The 14,713-nt window shown below is 49.3% G+C and overlaps 1 protein-coding gene across 5 annotated transcripts in view; it reads right to left on the bottom strand.

Annotated features, from left to right (window-relative positions):
- Window positions 1–14,713, bottom strand: part of Sipa1l2 (signal induced proliferation associated 1 like 2) — a 158,754-nt gene that overhangs the window by 6,814 nt on the left and 137,227 nt on the right. For 3 of the 5 annotated variants that reach the window (XM_057753431.1, XM_057753433.1, XM_057753432.1), the window contains exon 19: window positions 8,462–8,593. The exons of the other annotated variants lie outside the window; for them this stretch is intronic. In XM_057753431.1, the coding sequence (XP_057609414.1) occupies window positions 8,462–8,593 (132 nt within the window). The remainder of the gene's footprint in view (window positions 1–8,461; window positions 8,594–14,713) is intronic. 5 annotated transcript variants of the gene reach the window in all.

Here is a 14,713-nt window from a genome sequence, read left to right as displayed (position 1 = left end):
CCGCAGACGGCAAATCACCCCAGACTTCAAACCACACCAGCACGACAGGCAGGGGTGAGCAGAGTCATAAAATGCACCAGAGTCTCAGTGGATGGCAGGTGGTGAGGTAAGCGATCTCTTCCACAAAGAAGGCTTCTCTGATCTGTCACAATCACAGAGGAAAAGACTTGTGTGGACTCTGCAGCTGGGGAGGGGGAACCAGGGCTGCCCGGACACCCACCCGTGCTTCCTGGGCTGTGGGACGGCGACTCAGCTGACAGGAAAGGAAACAGAACACACTGCACGCGCCACAGAAAAGACCCTGGTTCGGGCCTCTGTGGGTCTCCCGAGGCAGCGCTGCAGAGCTGGCCCGAATGACGGGAAGCAGGAGCCCTGGAACTAGCCTCTGTTCAAGACACAGAGCCGCCTTGGCCTGAGACCACTCAATCCGCTGCTTAGGGGATTTTAGCTGATTTACCATATAAAAACCTGACCTCGCAGTGCTTGTCTCTCTACTTCCCTACCACTTACAAGATCACCAGGAGTGCCCAGCGAGCTGTGTTCTGTGTGTGCACACACAGGCTCAGACAGCAATAACTCTAAGACCTTAAAACTTCTATCAGCTTGGTGCTGAGTATTTAAAATGAAAAACTTTTCATCTTCAAAGTTTATATATATAGACACAGACTACACACATACACACACACACACAGTGTGTTCATTTGGTTATCTAATTCCCACAGCAGCTCAGCATTGACATTAAAAGCTTATGAGCACACAGGTCTCACTCACGCTCAGCCTTGGGGACGTGGTGACAGCCACCACCTACGGTAAATACTGGGCACTTAGAGGACAGGCCTCTTCAGGCTAGGGATATAGAACCCAGTCTCTGGTTGCCAGCATGTTAATTTTGAAGCATGCTTGCTGTTCACTTCAGCAGGTAAGCAGGAAACTCAGAACCACACTGGCCAACTCCTGATATTTCGATGATGAATGAGAGCAGCTAACTTCAGGATCTGTGTGTATGTGGACACTCACGTACGTGCAGGTACATGCGTATGTGGAGGCCAGGCCAGCTCGTTGGCCTTGAACACGCACTGATTTGGGTAAGCTCTCAGTCTAGTGAGACCCAGGGATCTGAGGGCATCTGCTTCCCCAGCACGGAGATTACCAGTGTGAGTGACCATGCCTGGCTTTTCACACAGGCTCTGCAGGTCACACTCAAGTCCCCATGCCTGCAAGGCTAGCACTTTTCTGACCGAGCCATCTTCCAGCCCAGCCCATTAATGGTAGAACTTTTCAAAGAGACCCCACTTCCCTTCCTGGACTCAGTCTGACCCACAGCCAGATTTTCTACTTGGCTCTGATCCCGTTCACACGGTCCCATCCTGTTAAGCCTGGGTTTAGGTGAACACACTATTAACACCACCTGCAGGGGAGCCCAGCCCAGCCACACAGCCCATGTTCTGCCTGCAGTCCCCACTGCCAGCAGCACCGGCAGCACCGTGGGGCAGGGCCATGACGCATTGTAGATCCCAAGTGCAGTTTCTACAGAGCGTACATTGCTCTTGAAGTGCTGGAAAGTGAAAAACTCACCAAGGAAACAAGTCGGGGTGGTCTAGAAAACATTACTTCATGCAGCAGAAGACAAGCTGGAAGGGTTTTGCTGTAGTAGGCAAGTCTGGAATTCTGTTCAGGAACTCTGACAGGCAAAGGACATTGCTGCATCCACACCAGACAGAACTGGACATATTAAAATAAAGCCTGGCATGTGACCCAGTCAGGTCTTAAATGTGACTGTCACAGCACAGGGGAGTTGCTGGCCCTGCGCTGACACCACTGGCACCTAGATCACCCTCTCAGTCCCAGACTAAGGAGACTTCTCCACTCTTGACGTGTGCTTTTGGGGTTACATTCTGGTTATCTATCTACTTGTAACCGATCTTAATGGTGCTGTATTATTTTATATATGGAATAGTTTGCCATTGGCTAGTTCTGAGGAATGAGATTGTGAGATTTCAGGTCTGGGGAGGGGATGTGGTTATGGATTCTCACTGTGCTTGAATGAGAAGACGGACTGCTTTATAACCTGCAGAGCGACACTGGCTTTAGTGCTCTTTGTGGTTTCCTGGAGCAGCAGAATTGTTTTTCACACTGAGCAGGTGAGTGCCCGCAGCTCATTATCGCTTAGACCTCCATGAACACGGTTTGCACACTTAGTTGCTGTGTGTCTTCAGCCGGCCACATCCACACACTTCACTAGCCCACCATGGAGCCAGCGCACATTTTTCTGGCCACATTGTATCTCACATGCTCTCTCATTACTGCATAATTAAGTCTTCCAAATGGTAATATTGAATTATTTTTCACTTTTTATAAAGTTGACTTTCCTAGTATATAAACTGCTTTCTCACTTAGGTGTTAAATACATTCTGATGCCTATGTTCTTTACTTTTTCAAAAGAAATTATTCTATTTTTGAGTCATTATTATGCTATTTTAATTATTATTGATTTATAATAGGTTTTTTGTTGAAAACTGTTCATCATTTTTCTAAATGGGTGCAATTAAGTTCTTAGCATATCTTTAGATAGCGGAGTTCAAACTGCACTTATCTCAAATTAATTCAGAAAGGACTGTCACTTTTACCAGCGAGGATTCTATCCACTCCTGTCCTTGTCTATATTAAGACTCTACAGTTACTTAAGAGGGGCTCTGTTCTCTCATTGTAATTCTAACGATGGCTTAATTTCCAAAGAACACACAGTTGGAGCTCGCTGGTTTGCTTACGGTGTCTTTCGAGGGTGTTACAGAGACTGTGTGGGACCCGAGCCAACCAGACCTCCCTCTGCCATGTGAACACACCAGCCGTGACCACAGCACCACCCTAGTGTCCGGCTGTCCTTGAGACTTGCTCTGCAACAGACGATGGTAGGTATCATAGCCTGGGACTTCTCAGATCAGACATCAAATAGAAATAACCTCATTTTATTCCACTAGGGATTCCATCATGCAATGACCCCAGTGGGTGCAGAGTTCAGTCTATTCCTGACAGACACAGGAGTGGGGTCCTCTGCATGAAATTCACACAGCCAAGCCCCAAGCATGGGCTCTGGTAGCCTGTGGAGCAGAAGAAGCACCAAGCTGAGCCTCAGCCAACTCAAGGTACTGAAGAAACAGACCACGGAGGGTGGTAGCATAAATTTTGGGATGGCTTATTATGTAGAAATAGTAGTTATAAAAACCAGGAATACTTTGAAAAATTGTTTATCTAGTTAATTTTAGATTTTTTTTTCCCAAGACAGGACTTCTCTGTGTAGCACTGATATCTAGGAACTCATTTTTTAAGATCAGGCTGGCCTCAAACTTGCAGAAATCCACTTGCCTCTGTCTTCCAAGTGCTGTGATTAAAGGTGTGTGCCACCACTGCTCAGCAATTTTAGAATCTTTACTAATTTCCATTTGACCCTACCTTCTAGATATAGAAGCACGACTGCAATTTTAAACCACTGATATTCTTTCTCTCCCTCCCACAAGGATGCCAGTGCAGAAACGAAAGGCTATGGCTTCACTGGGTTCCTGCTGTGGTTACATGTGTGTTCCCCACAGGCTCATGAATTTTAACACCCGGTCTCCAGCTGGTGGCGCTGCTTGGGAAGGTTGTAGAGCCTTTAGGAGGTAGAGCATTGCCGGGAGAAGTGGGTGTCTGAGGGCCCTGGGGCTTTAGGGCATGGCCCCACTTCCAGTTTCTTGTTTTGTTTCCTGAGTGTGGATACGATGGGATCAGCCAGTTCCCAAAGCTGGGGTGGCTGTGCCATGCCTTGCCTGCCACAATGGACGGTCTCTCTCTCTGGAACTGTGATCAAGATAAGTGCTTTCTCCCTTCAGTTGCGTGGTCAGGACACTTTATTACAGCAACGAGAAAGGAACTAAGGAAGCTCTTGTTTAATTTCTCAACTTGAAAGCCCTGCTCACCAACATATTCCCAGCTGCATTATGCAGACTATCTGGGAATGAGGATATATCCTTCAGGAGACTTGGGAAGGATCTCTCAAATCTTATCTTTTATTAGAAATAGGTCCCAATTCTATTAGATATACTTTTAGGAAATTAGAATAATCACTCTTAATTACTTCACCTACTAACTTACTATAATTAAAGCTTTTCTTTTATTAAACTAGTTAAACTCTTGCCTGTAACAATGAATAACCTCAGTCTACTACAGAATTTCATGTGAGTTTCTCACTGCAATCTTACAGACCAAGGCGGTCTCAATGGGACTCTCTTTTCAGAGATGTAAAAAAAGAAAGAATTCTATCACACAAGAAAGTGGCCTCTAGATTTCAGGAAAGCCTCTCACAAGGGAACCATTATTCTCTGAATCCAAGAACAATTCACTGCAAACTTGGTAGTTCTGAGCGATAGTGGATATTTTAGAATATTTTCTAGTGGCTTTTCAATGACCTCCACACTCTGGCTTTTGTCCTTGACCCCCATTTTTTTTTCTTGCAATAAATACTCAATTATGTCACCGTGAAGTTTACTCCTATGCAGCTGACATTCCTCAACAACTCCTTCAATCTCTCTTCAGTGTCACCCAGAGAATATGGAATGAGAAAACGTGGAGGAGCGACGGGTGGGGGAGGAGAGGGGGCACCTAGCATTCAGTGGACATGGAGCAGCCCGGCCGAAGCCACAGAACAGTGTCAGGTGCACGGTTTCCCACCTGTGAGATGAAGGCTCCGAGTGCTGTGCTGAGCAGGGGCCTCACCAGGAGTCGGCTAAGGCACTGTCAGTGAGCTGGGGACGGGTTCCCTTTAGCCTCTCAGCTACTTCTGGACACTGGGAACTGTGCGCTGAGCATCCTAGGGAACCAAGTTCTGCTTTCTGTGATACTAGATGTCGAACGAATCCTGGGCCCTGCACTTTCTGAGACAGCATCTTGTTCCGCTGCCCAGGTGGGCACCAAGCTTGTGGTTCTCTGTCTCTCATCTTCCAGCAGCCAGGATGACAGCCTGGCCTGTGCCTAACTTGGAAACCAGCACACAAGGCTGGTGGCGTGACCTGGCCAGAGTCTGCATTCTTCAGGGGACAGCAAGACCCCAAAGCACCACAAGGTCTCATGACACAGCCGGAGGGGGGGGTCTTACAGGGCCTGTGTCTTCTCCAGGGGACGATAGTCTGCTGCAGCTCCAGTAGCCTCTCACATATTAATCCCATCTTGCTCGTGCATTTTTTATGGTTTGGGATCATATCTGATAAATGCTAATCAATATTCAAAGAAAAACTAACTATTGATCTATTTACACAAGCAATTATATTTTATCTGTGGTAGTATTTTAAAACACATGTCATCTCTTTTATTCTATTTGTCTGGGTGTGTGTGCTGCCTGCACACGAATGTACACACCCACGCACACAAATGTGCACACCCATGCACACTGAGAACAGAGGAGGACGTCAGGTGCCTTCCTCTCTCATCCTCTTCCACCTTGCTGGCTCACAACAGTTTCACTGAACTGGAAGCCTGCCATTTTGGCTAGACTGGCTGGCTAGCAAGCTCTGGATAGTCCCATCTCTGCCTCGCCCACAAGTCTGGGTTACAGGCATGCACAGTCAATATTCAGCTTTTGATGAGGCTGCTGGGGATTTGAACTCAGGTCCTTATACTTATAAAAAAAGGACTCTAACACATGGGGCAGTCTCCCCAGCCCCTATGCGCAGTTTTCGGGAATCTCTGGAAGTATAGTTAAGTTAGTTTTCATACTTGTTCACTAAAATGTTTCTAAAACATTGCGTATGTCTTTAAGGACTGCTCTCTATTTAACAGGCGGCACTCTCTTCATCACTTCTTACCCACAGAAAGGACGGTAAATTCAGAGTAACATTTCACACATCTCCAAAGTTCCAATCTCGAGTTCCAGCTCTGGTGTTCTTGATAAATTGTTTTCCCTGCCTGTGGTCAGCAAGGTCTGGGCCTGTTTCTCTCTGGAGGGCACTCATGGAGTAGCCTTGGGCAAGCTTCCTGATGGTGTCTGTGGAACACCCCCATTCTCAGACTGATCACATCTAAGCACATTCAAACAACTGTAATGGGGGTGGGGATGGTGAATTTGGTGCTCAGAGCTACTCTTGAATAACACAACAAAGCCTAAGCTTTAGCTCAGGGAAGATGAACACGGCCCTTTAAAGGTGTATGCCCGAGGTAAGTCGATGGACCACGTGACTGCCAGGGAGGAATTCCTGTTTGGATTTTCTAAATAAGAATTGTGGTGTCTGCTTGATAAGTTTTCCTGAGGAAATGGAAAGAAACATTTATTCTTCCCAGACGTAGACAGCTCTCTGACAAACCAAAGAAAAGACCCCATTCAAGGCAGCGTGGCGAGCCAGTGAGTTCTGGGGTGACTCACGGAGGCCTCTGTGCAAGCCAGAGGCAGCTGTATCACTGAAGAACCCACCCACGCCCTTCCACCCCTTATACGCTCTATCATCCAAAAGGCCACATTCAGCTGGATGAAAGGGCGTGGTGACGGACATCTCTGATGGGGTCCCCGAGCACCCTCTTCTATGAGGGAAAGAAAGCTGTTGGGTTCAATCTGCTGAGGTTCTTCTGCTTGTCATTATGACTGCCGATTTAAGATCACCAACCCGGAGGAAACAGTTACACTAACGGTTCACTCCAACAGGCTGGTAAATTCCACTTTAAAAACCTGTTTTCAGATGCACCACCTGCTAGGTATATCAATATGGGAGCTGAAGTCTGAATCCAGTAAGACATTTTACCCCACCACCCTTAGCAGCTTGTAACAGCAACATAAACAAGTACATGGACACTATTCAGATGTTTCCAGAGGGAATGATGTACTAACAGGGACGTAGTGAGGGCACGGTCCCTGTGTGCGAGTGTCCTCTCTCAGCTGTCCAGTCTCAATAAGTAAACTCTCCCCCCACCCCCCGGCAGACATGCACCCAAGGGGCATGAACGTACAGGAGGCCTCTCTAGCAGGCTGGGTCACAAGAGGAGAGGAGAGGTCACAGTAGCAGACTTTGGTTTTCTGTGGCTGATGTCACAGGTGGGAGGTAGAGCCACAAGCAACTGACAGGTATGGGGGCCAATGGAGGCTCTGAGCCCTAGGGACAGCATACTCTGTTAGGGCTGGAAGGCCTGGCAGCCTCACAGTGGACAGAAGGCAAGGCAACCCCAACAAACAATCCCACATCACTTCATCTGCTGGGAAAGGCACGGATAGAAAGGAAACGGCAGTGTCGGCCTGCATGCAAAATGTTCCCGTGGGCTAGGGTGAGGCCCAGGGACGGTGTGCAAACTTGAGAGGTGGGATCGCGCTGGATGAAGGACATGGGATCCAGCCTGTCCCACCTTCGTCTCTGGTCTGCTGAGATGGGAATGAACACCTCCTGCCGACTTCCCTGGCCACGGCTTGCCCATCATTATGCCTTCAACGGCACCTCTCAAACCATGAGCGAAAGCAGGTTGTCCTTCCACAAGCTATTGTCAGGTATTTGGTCACAACAATAAGGAAAATAATACACGTGGCAAATGCCAGGAACTAAAGAGTTGTGGCCCTTCATCACACAAGGCCAAAGCCATGGGAAGCACTTCTTCATTGACTTTGTGTATAGTTCCCCATAAGCTAGAGAAGAATGCTCCCCAGGTGGCAGCTTCAACTAGACAGTCGCAGCATTGATGGCAATCAAAACCAGCATGGCAGCCAGAAGGGTTCACAGAGCGCAACTGACTCGCCTCAGCCCACCGACCACCAGGCTTAACCGACCCTCCGCAACCCACCAATCTACAGGTTTATCTAACCCATCGACCACCAGGCTTAACCGACCCTCTGCAGCCCACCAATCCACAGGCTTAACCGACCCTCCGACACCCACCGATCCACAGGCTTAACCGACCCTTTGCAGCCCACCAACCCACAGGCCTACACGCTTAACTGATCCACCGACCTTGAAGCTTAGAAGAAGCTGAGACCCACACGGGTAGAGGGATTTGCAAGGGGCAAATCATCCCGCCAGAGTCATCCGTGTTGGCACCAAGTCAGCAGGCTACAAACACAGTTCCACCCACACAGCAGCTTCAGCCTCTCCCAGGTCACCTTAGTGTGTTTCAAGGACAGAGACAGTAGGAGCTAGGCAATCATGCATGCTTTTTATACAGGGCAATGGAGCCAAAGAGAAAAAGGGGCTTGCCTGATCAGGTGGCAGTTGGTGCCTGGAGTAGAACTTAGGGTTTGAAATCCCTTGCTTAGCACTATTTCACCAAATGACATGACCACCTCTAGATGCCTCCTTAAATCCATGTCTTCCCCTATCTTCATCTTCAAAGATGGACAAAGCATTCAGCACTGGCCATATGATCCAATGCATAGACACGTGCTCCTAAGCTGCAGTACAGGCCCTGCAGGAGCATGCTGGCTGGGCACACAGAGGGGCCCTGGGTGTGGGTGAATCTTTACCTTCAAACGCTCGTGCAGCATCCACAAGGTGGGACCAATCTAACCCTGTGGCTGTGTCTGGTAGTGGCATCAGGCCAGGATCTGCACACTTGGACTTATCCGATAAGGACCCGTCGGAGAACCAGAACTCATCTGAGTAGAAACAAAATCAGAGTGTAAGTCAGTCTGTCTCCACCCTGAGTCACAGCATGGGGACCATTGTCCCCAGACTCTGTCAATCCGTTAGTCTGTCAGTCTGAACATGAGTACTATCACCCTCAAAGAGAGTCAGTCAGAAGGCCAGTCAGTCACAACATGGACACCTTCACCCTCAACCTCACAGGGAATCAGTCAATCAGTTACAGCATGGGGACTACCACCCTGACAGAGAAATCAGTCAGCCAGCCAGCCAGCCAGCCAGCCAGCATGTCAGCCAGCCAGTCAGTCAGGCAGAGTGAGCATGTACACTATCACCCTCACAGAGAATCAGTAAGTTGGCTGTCACAGCATGGGTACCAGAGATTCCACAGAGTTCATCAATATAAGCACTACAGTACCCAGTACGGTCAGTTAATCTGTCAACCTATTAGTCACCGTGTACATGTCAGTCACAGCATGAACACTGCTACCCACACAGAGCAGTCAGTTAGTAGGTCACAGTATGGCTACAGCTGCTCTTACCCACAGTATGAGCACCACACTCCCTGTCTGGAATCAGTCAACCTATCATTCCATCAGTATTGTCCTCACAGCCAGCCAGTCAGCTAGAGCATCCTTCCAGTCAGTCAGTCAGCCAGAGCATCCTCCCAGTCAGTCAGTCAGTCAGTCAGTCAGTCAGTCAGCCAGAGCATCCTCCCAGTCAGTCAGTCAGCCAGAGCATCCTCCCAGTCAGTCAGCCAGCCAGAGCATCCTCCCAGTCAGTCAGTCAGCCAGAGCATCCTCCCAGTCAGTCAGTCAGTCAGCCAGAGCATCCTCCCAGTCAGTCAGTCAGTCAGCCAGAGCATCCTCCCAGTCAGTCAGTCAGCCAGAGCATCCTCCCAATCAGTCAGTCAGCCAGAGCATCCTCCCAGTCAGTCAGTCAGTCAGCCAGAGCATCCTCCCAGTCAGTCAGTCAGTCAGTCAGCCAGAGCATCCTCCCAGTCAGTCAGTCAGCCAGAGCATCCTCCCAATCAGTCAGTCAGCCAGAGCATCCTCCCAGTCAGTCAGCCAGCCAGAGCATCCTCCCAGTCAGTCAGTCAGCCAGAGCATCCTCCCAGTCAGTCAGTCAGTCAGCCAGAGCATCCTCTCAGTCAGTCAGTCAGAGCATCCTCACAGCCAGTCAGCCAGAGCATCCTCACAGTCAGTCAGTCAGCCAGAGCATCCTCCCAGCTAGTCAGTCAGAGCATCCTCACAGCCAGTCACTCAGTATGAGCACCATCAGTTCCTAGCCTGAGTCTGCTAGTCCATCAGTCCCTGCAGAGGTACCACTGTCCCCACGCCAACAGCACTGCTGATCCTCCTGGGGTCAGAGAGTGGAGAGCAAGTCCCCACTCAGTCATGGAGTGATTGCTAGAGTCGCCATAGAGTTGGTTACAGCACAGGGCCTCCGTCATCTCTCACAAAGGTTCCTAGGAAGCTGTACAAAACACGCCCTACGAAAATAGGAAACATTAAGCTGCCATTACCCAAAAGAGATGGAGGTTTGGCATAACCAGCCAACACAAGACTGTAGCAAGGGCCACCAGCATGGAGCCCTGAAGAACATCCTCACTTCACGCTCTTGCAGAAGCTTTCTGGAGGTACCCAAATCTCACTGACCTGGGATAAGCGCCTGCTTGTTTCCTCAGCTGTCCCCTTTAAAACATGCCTCAACCTCCACCCCGCCTTGAGACAGGCTGGTAGCAATCTCTTTCCTGATGATTTACAAAGTCTAAGAAACAAAGGTCGGCAAAGCTGAACAGTAGGTAAACATTACAGACATCACAGGGGCCTTTTTTCCGCACCCAAATGTAGTGAGACTACTCCAACTAGCGATGAGAAGAAGAAAGGATGGCTCTTCATGCCTATGCGCAGATGCGGCTGCGGGCCCACCTGTCTGACTTCCCAGGACAGCCCTACTGCGGCCACACCAGAAGCCCCTGGGCCCTCCCTCGCTCCCGGGAGTGCTGGACAGTTCTCCTTCAGCAGTGCACGTGAGTTTCCCACCATTCCTTTTCTCCTCAAGCTCTTGCATCAGCTCCTTCAGTGCCCAGGACATTAATAATACTCATTGTTAAGAACTTGTTATGTATCTGAGGACCTTTTCTGAAAGGGCCTGACCGGACAATTTCAAAGCGCCTTTTCTGAACCTGCCCAGAGCGTTGCATGCAGCTGCTTGTGGTGGCATCTGACTAATGAGACCAATCAAAGTAATGACCACCTGGCTGGCTGAACCTGCAATTAAGTTCAGGGGCGTAATTAAGCAAATGCACCTGTGATTTCTGCACCTCCATCCTTCTGGGAAGCTGTGAGGTGCTGGCATCTGGAATGGGACAGGCATCACTTTGCCTGTGTGGTCCTGAAGGACACCCACAGTCCGCTCCCAGTGACAGTGACACCAGTCAGACAGTGCTGTTTCCAGGCGACCATGCTGCGATGTGGGGATGTCTGCCAACGTGCTCCCAGTCTCCTCCGAGGGGACACTGTGGCAGCCCCTCCCTGCACACATCAGCAGTCCCTGCCTGCACTGTGCCATTGTCAAGTACGAAGGTAGCAGCAAAGGCTGGAGCACGGGCTGGGAGAGATAACACTCAAGACTGTTGGGTCCTTCTCCCGAGGCCTTCTCTGCGGTACGCTGCAGGGGCCACTGGGTAGAGCTGGGAAGAAGACTGTGGCTGGTGTTGTTAGACTAACTGGGACAGTGGCTGGCTGGCACGATAAAGGAGGGGATGGAGGCCCATGGGAGAAGGAAAGGGACAGTGGCTGGTTCTAATTGAGAAGGTGGGGTGAGATAATGTGGAAATATCCCTCCCCCAATTACTCAAGGAAACAACCACCTGGCAGTCTAGGGCTAAGAAATTCAAGTTCTGTTTCTAAGGCAAGGTACAAATTAAGAATCTCGGTGCTGAGGGGCAGATGAGGCGAGTGACGGGGTGTGCAGACAGGTGCGGCTCAGTCAGCCCTGGAGTCTGCTCACAGGAGAGCACAAGTGCAGTCACCACGGAGTGGCCCTGGGGTCTCAGGAAGTGACCTGCATAACCTGCTCAGTGTCACAGCTCCTTCTGTGGTGGGAGGAGAGGAGACTGCGTGAGACGTCCCCTCAGGCTGGGGCCCCAGCGCTGTCTTTACAGAGCGACTGCTCCATCACATCTTGAGAGTAGGCCAGTCGGGACACGGCTGGGGCTCAGCTCTCGGGCTGTCACTAGGAGATAGACACACGCTGGGATTCCCGAACCTTCTGAAAAGGCCAGGCTAGATGATGTGCTGTGAGGCAGAGTCCTGTCTAAGGAGGTGACACTTGCTTGAGATCCGAGTGACAAGGGGGAGCTGGCAGACACCTGGCACAGGACTGGCATAAAAGCTTGGGATGAATGTGGGGAGATTTGAACCTCAGCCTGATGACCTGAGCAGGGAGAGCCGCAGGCTATGCCTGTCTCTCAGACGATCCAGGAAGTCTTTTTCAATACTCAAAATCAGGTGCACTTGACAACTTTTCCTTCCACTGGGCGGAAATGAGGTCATTAAGAACAAGAGAAGCCCCTTTCAAATTCTTTACCTCCAAAGATGCAAGCCTATTCCGTCTTTAACTGACACAGACACATCACTGGGCTCTACGCCAGGAAGTCAGCAAGCACAGTCACCATGTCGGAGGACAGTGGAACCAGAGTTGGTGGATAAGCACTGCCTGTGGTCTGGTGGGTTTGGCTATGGTGGGAAGGAGGAGGCCTGTGATATTACACTCAGTATGTGCTCTGTTCTCCAGGTTTGATGATTTCTAGAAAAGACTTCTTTGCCATGACTACCCAAAGCCATCCTTTCAAATCCAACTCTTCAAAGCCTTGGGGCACCTCAGGAGATTCAGAAAGTGACCAGCTAGGTGACAGTACTGACTAGCTCCTGGTTGCCGGTCCCTGGGCACAGTGGCAGAGCCTATGGCAGCACGTGACTGGCTCCTCACAGAGCCAAGAAGGCTGTGCTATGTAGCACTCGGGTCAGATAAGATGATGCACGCAGAGAAAGAGGGGAATGCAAGATTGTAAGAGGAGCACTTCCTGGGCCGAGGAGGTGAAGAACAGAAGGGGTGTGTTGGCCTGAATGCATTTCTGGGTACAGGTGGACAATGTTCAGCTTCACCTGGTCAGAGTCATGCAATTTCTCTGCTTGACTGCATGAGGACCTAGATTTTAGGGGTGGCTCGTGTCTAGGCCCTGTTGCCCACCCAACATTCTCTCTAGCCCTAGACACCAAACTCATGATCCCTAATATCACTCTACCATCCTACCCTGTCTGATGTCACTGGCATTATTATAAATGCTGAGGGGCCACCCCAACAGCATCAACTAGATGGCTCTTGAGTATGAGCTTTATAGATGACAATGCTGTGTCCTGATGTCAAAAGGTTGGATTAGTCTGACAAAAAGACCTACCCACGCTAGAAGACATCATGTGGACACCCCAAGTCTTCATGTGCACAGTGTTTATGTTTTTCTGAGAATCTAAAAGGTTCTTCCAGGCATGTGCTCTTTGGTGTTCACCACTGGAGACCTGCTTCTGGGGATGAGGGTTCATGATGCAGCAATTCAGAATGCTGCCACATTCTCAGAGGGCTGTGTCCCTTTGGGGGAAGGGAGGGAGTCTGTGTAACAACCAGGAAGGCACTGGATAAATGGATTCTGAGGGGACAGATGCAAACTGCCACACAGATATTGGAGGTAGTCATGGACCAGGAACTAGCATCCTCCAACTGGATCATGAGCAGCCAGAAGGGAATCAGAGGCATTTGGGGAAGATAAGTCACTACACGCTATTGTAAAGTTTCTTATTCACATCCAATTACACATTACAAGTTTGCACGTCTATCCCAGAACAGAGTTCTGAGCAGCTGAAGACTCGAGGAGACACGTTACCAAACAAGGATGTCTCATGAGAGCACACCTAGTAGCAAGGGCACCTCAAGAAGGGACAGGACCTGGCACATCTTGCTCCTTCCCTCATTATGCCTTGAAAGGATTCAAATCAAGCAGGACACCTGTCATTCAGAGAGGGAGAAGCACAGAACTTCAACTGTCAATGCTAAGAAGGAGGCCAGCATGAAAGCCTACATATTCCAGCTACGGGCTATTACAGGACCACAGAAACAGCAGAGAAGCCATGCTTGCTATTACAGGACCACAGAAACAGCAGGGAAGCCATGCTTGCTATAGGCGGGTGGGCAGGAGGGAAACTGAAGAACTGGGCTTTTGAAGGCTGTGAAGCAGATCTGGACAATGCTGTGAGGACGGGCATGTGTACTGACCCCATACAGAGCATGCGCAGAGTGGACACTAAGCCAGAACTAGGGCCTGACTGACAGTGATGTGTCAGTGGGTTCTACAATAAACCAAGGTGCCATGCAGCTTGTGGTGGGGTGGGGGATGGGATGGAAACTATAGTATTCTCTGCTCATCCTGGGAACCTAAAACGTGTCTAAGAAGTAAGGTTGTTTATTATTATCATTAATTATTATTATTAATTTAAAGAAATTGAAGCTAAAAACTGCATCTCTCATGGGGAAAGAGAAGGGCCGAATGGAAAAGACCCAGCAACACAGACTACTTGTAGTGTGGGAAATAGAAAAAAATAAGTGCATGAACCAGAACTTCAGTGGCTGCACAAAAGCATTGAGAGACACTTACTAGGTCATCCTGAGCTACACGAGGGAGGCCCTGTCTCAAAAGGGGATGTGCGGCTATGACAGTTAGAGGACCATGGGCAAACGCGATAAATGTGTGTCCTGCTATTGAGAAACTCGGGGGATTTATACCAGGCGGATACTATGCGCCTAAAGAGAAACAGTAAGCACTGCCCAAGATGAGGTCCTCCCCAAGCTTGTTAAACATTACTAAGAAGCCTTTTGTCAGATAACCTGCGATGCTTACATACAATGCAGAAGTTAAACTGGTTCTAAAGATGGTTCTTTTTATGATGAAATGTTAAAAAACAACCTTAATATTAATTTATAATTAAACTGTTATCTTTTCTGCACAATAAGAATGGAGGCAGGGTGCAGAAATTAGCATTAAAAAAGTATCAAAACCTAACACACACATTGGGACT

The sequence above is a fragment of the Chionomys nivalis genome, chromosome 21 (genome assembly GCF_950005125.1).
Source record: "Chionomys nivalis chromosome 21, mChiNiv1.1, whole genome shotgun sequence".
NCBI classification, from domain to species: Eukaryota; Metazoa; Chordata; class Mammalia; order Rodentia; family Cricetidae; genus Chionomys; species Chionomys nivalis.
The sequence above is the reverse complement of the archived record's forward strand: the minus strand, read 5'-3'. Positions and strand labels throughout refer to the sequence as shown.